Source organism: Echinops telfairi, unplaced genomic scaffold, assembly GCF_000313985.2.
Source record: "Echinops telfairi isolate 266 unplaced genomic scaffold, ASM31398v2 ScPeMD7_655;HRSCAF=1070, whole genome shotgun sequence".
Lineage (NCBI taxonomy): Eukaryota > Metazoa > Chordata > Mammalia > Afrosoricida > Tenrecidae > Echinops > Echinops telfairi.
The window spans coordinates 19,361,064-19,364,894 of NW_022104553.1; the positions used below are offsets into that span (position 1 = coordinate 19,361,064).

General features: G+C 39.7%; 1 protein-coding gene across 3 annotated transcripts; it reads right to left on the reverse strand.

Annotated features, from left to right (window-relative positions):
- Nucleotides 1-273: 273 nt before the first annotated feature.
- Nucleotides 274-3,355, reverse strand: LOC101651294 (zinc finger protein 501-like). 3 transcript variants are annotated; one of them, XM_045292575.1, is made up of 3 exons: nt 2,833-3,355; nt 2,119-2,214; nt 274-1,880 (listed from the first exon to the last, which is right to left on the reverse strand). In XM_045292575.1, exons 1-3 carry the CDS (start codon nt 2,864-2,866, stop codon nt 544-546), a joined length of 1,467 nt encoding a protein of 488 aa, XP_045148510.1. In that variant the 5' UTR covers nt 2,867-3,355; the 3' UTR covers nt 274-543. The 3 variants fall into 3 exon arrangements, with proteins under 3 accessions (XP_045148510.1, XP_045148511.1, XP_045148512.1); XM_045292576.1 differs by having other exon boundaries at nt 2,802-3,355; XM_045292577.1 differs by lacking the exon at nt 2,833-3,355 and adding an exon at nt 2,593-2,774.
- Between the last annotated feature and the right edge of the window lie 476 nt (nt 3,356-3,831).

The window sequence follows — 3,831 nt, forward strand, 5'->3', positions numbered from 1 at the left end:
CAGCTCTTAGCTCTCCGTGTGAGATCTCGTAAGCTTATTTATTCTGAGGCGTTCTGCCTTTCTTCTATTCCCAGGCCAGCTCATACCTAGTGTAGCATCAGGTTAATCTTTCTTTCAATGCCAACTAATAGCAATCTTTTTTTTAATCGTTTTATTAGGGGCTCATACAACTCTTATCAAAAGCCATACATACATCAATTGTGTAAAGCAAATTTGTACATTCATTGCCCTCATCATTTCTTGACAGAAATAAAAAAGCAACCAGAAGGCACGTTTCAGATGATAATGATCTTTTGTTTTAAGAATCCACATTTCTTGTTATACACAAATGAAAAGTCCATCTGGACCTGTTATTTGACAGCGCAATCAATGGATATGCACCACGGGGGAAATCAGATTTTTTTAACACTGAACCATTATTGATTTAGGATGAGCTTATGAAGTTTTCTGGTTTTGCATTCGTGATTCCCCACTAAGGACACTCTGTAGTTATATGGTGTAGAACTTTTTGCTAACCAGTTTTCAGTGAATGTCATGTTTTTCCTACAGGTTTTGTGGCACATAAAATAAGATGTAATTGGACACTGAAGGAACTACATTTACTACATTCGTAAGGATTCTCTGCGGCACACATACTCTGTTATCTCCTGATGGTTCACTTCTGGCAACAGGCTGTCCTACGAGAAGTACATTCCTATTTGTTAGCTGACTACTGTTTATTGATGTCTGAGCTCCCATTGGCATAATCACTGGGTTTTTGGTTAGTTTAAGATCACTGGTACGGGATGAGACATGACTAGGTGTGGAAAGGTCTCCTACCTTGCCTGAGTCTACATGCCTCTCTCCTGAGTGTTTTCTTTTATGTCTAGTAAGGCTAGACACGTAGGGAGAAGTTTTTTCACCCTGGCTACAATCATGGAGTTTCTCTCCTATATGAGTTATTTGGTGGACGATAAGCTGGTGCTTTGTGGGGAACGTTTTTGAACATTTAATGCACTGAAAGAGTTTCTCTCTGTGACATTTCTGATGTCTGATGAGACTTGCCTTCTGGGTCAGAGATTTTCCACATTCACTACATACATAGGGACTCTTTCCTGTATGAAATCTCTGATGTGCTATGAGGCATGACTTCTGGCTATAGCCTTTACCACATTCACCACATACAAAGGGTTTCTCTCCAGTATGAATTCGCTGATGAATAATGAGATTTCCCTTCTGGACGAAGGCTTTACCACATTGACTACATTCAAAGGGTTTTTCTCCAGTATGTGTTCGCTGATGAATGGTGAGAAATGTCTTCTCTATAAAGCCTTTCCCACATTCTTGGCATATATAGGGTTTCTCTGCCAAATGAACTCTCTTATGTTTATTGAGCTTTGAGTTACAGAAAAAGGCTTTCCCACATTCTGGGCATTCATAAGGTTTTTGTCCTTTATGACTTCTTTGATGATGTTCAGTGAGCTCGTACTTTTTAGAGAAAGCTTCCCCACATAGAGAGCATTTATGGGGGATCTCTTCAGTATGAATTAGTTGATGAAGACTGAGGCATGACTTCTTGCTGAAGGATTCCCCACATGTACTGCACACATGTGGTTTCTCTATCTTGTGAGTTTTCTGGTGCTTAATGAGTTGGGACTTAGTGGTGTTGGGTATACCACTTTCAGGGAATACAGTTTCAGTACCACACTGCTTAGGGTTAAGTCCAGCACAATTCTTGATGTCGAAACTTCTGCTCTGGTGGCTTAATGTTAAATGTGACCTCTGGGCTTTTTTATGTAAATCACGATTTTTTGCCACATGTCCATTGCGTGCTCCCATTCCATCCACTTTCCTTTTATTTTGCCAGCGCCTAGGCAGATGATCATCAAATTTTGACATTTCTAGAAAAGAAGAGAGCAATGAATCTATCATTTCTATGAGGAGTTAATTTGATTAAAACAACCTTTGATATAAGGTGGTTCTGTAAAGTGAATCCTATGATACGAATGTACATAAAATTCCACTTTTAAGGTTCCTTGTATAGGAATGAACCTTGGGCTCTATGTTGAGCTTGATTCTCCAGCCCCCTTGCAAAGTTAGAGGAGGTCAGACAGTACCCCACACCACTGCTACACTCACCTGAACAAATTCCACTATGGCTGTCATCTAATATATTCCATAGTTGTTCTCCTTGTTCCAACCTGGAGAGTACATTGGGTTTGCTAGCTTGATACCCTGTTCATGAGAAATAACAGACTCTTAGATACACTAAATGGCCTTTTGTTTGTGAAGATGAAAGAACTTCACATGGGGGAAAAACAAAACAATAGTCACAAGAGCAAAGTAAAGGTTTTCCTTTCGGGAGTGGGAGGTACATACAGGCACACCTGGGAGATATTGCTGGCTTGGTTCCAGACCAATACAGCAAACATGGCAGTAAAATGAGTCACATGCATTTTTGTTTGTTTCTCAGTGCACACAAAAGTTCTGCTTACATTATACTATATTCTGTGAAGTGCAAAATATATTATATAGAAATGTGACATGCTGTAAACATTACCAAAATGCGGCACAGAGACACAAGGTAAGCATATGTTATAAAGAAAATGGCACCTATAGACTTGCTTGATGCCAGGTTACCACAAGGCGTGACCGTAAAAAATACATGAGCTGTGAAGGAAAATAAAGTGACGCACAATAAAAGGGTATGCCTAGACCGTCTGATATAGTCAGAGTAGATGGAGAAACATACACTTCAGCAACACAGATAATCAATCCTAAGCTTTCAAAAGATGAGACAGTAAAGGTCACTAACGGGTCACCTGTTCAGTGACACGGGAGAATTGCCCTCACCCACAAACACCAGGTTGCGATAGTTTTCCAACATCACATCTTGATACAGCTTCCTTTGATTAAGGTCCAGGAGCTGCCACTCCTCCCAGGTAAACTTCACAGCCACATCGCTGAACGTCAGTGATTCCTGTAATAACAGGTTCCCATTTCATAAAGTGAATTCCTCATAATGGTACATGAACTATGAAGAAAGTTGTCTTCTTGATTTCTTCTCTATACACTGTAACTATATATCTAGTATTTTTTATGTTTTTAAGTAATGAAAAATCCTAATAAAATCTGCTTTATTCATGTATTCAATCATCCAGCCATTAATCAGATTAGAAATTTCTACAATGAGTAGCAGTGAAATCCTGTTAATAAGCTAGAAACTTGTGTATGAGTTTATGTACAAATGTAAATATACACTAGCTTGTGTGTCTGTGTATTTGGCTATCTATATACTGAGATAAATAAATGTTAGCAACATCAGGTTCCTACAATCACTACTGAACTACAGAAAAAAAGATTCCAATTATCTGAATTATAAAAATAACATGTTTGCATAAGCAAATGTGGTGAAGAAAACTGATGGTGCCTGGCTATCAAAATATATAGCGTCGGGGGTCTTAAAGGCTTGAAGATAAACAAGCAGCCATCTAACTCAGAAATAGCAAGCCCGCATGGAAGAAGCACACCAGCCTGTGTGAATACGAGGTGTCGTCGAAGGGTTCAGGTATCAGGCATCAAAGAACAAAAGATCGTATCATTGTAAAAGAGGTGGAGTGCAGAGTGGAGACCCAAAGCCCATCTGTAGGCAACTGGACACCCCCTTACAGAAGGGTCTCGGGGAGGAGGTGAGCCAGTCAGGATGCAGTGTAGCAATGATGAAACATACAACTTTCCTCTAGTTATTAAATGCTTCCTCCTCCCCACTATCATGATCCGAATTGTACCTTACAAATCTGGCTAGACCAGAGGATGTACACTGGTACAGACAGCAACTGGAAACAGGGAATC

Coding starts and splice junctions, on each gene's coding strand:
- LOC101651294 (XM_045292575.1), bottom strand. CDS start 2,866: ATGTTGGAAAACTATCGCAACCTGGTGTTTGTGG. Junction 2,215..2,832: donor TCGCAACCTGGTGTTTGTGG/GTGAGGGCAATT, acceptor TCTCATGAACAG/GGTATCAAGCTAGCAAACCC. Junction 1,881..2,118: donor CCATAGTGGAATTTGTTCAG/GTGAGTGTAGCA, acceptor CTTCTTTTCTAG/AAATGTCAAAATTTGATGAT.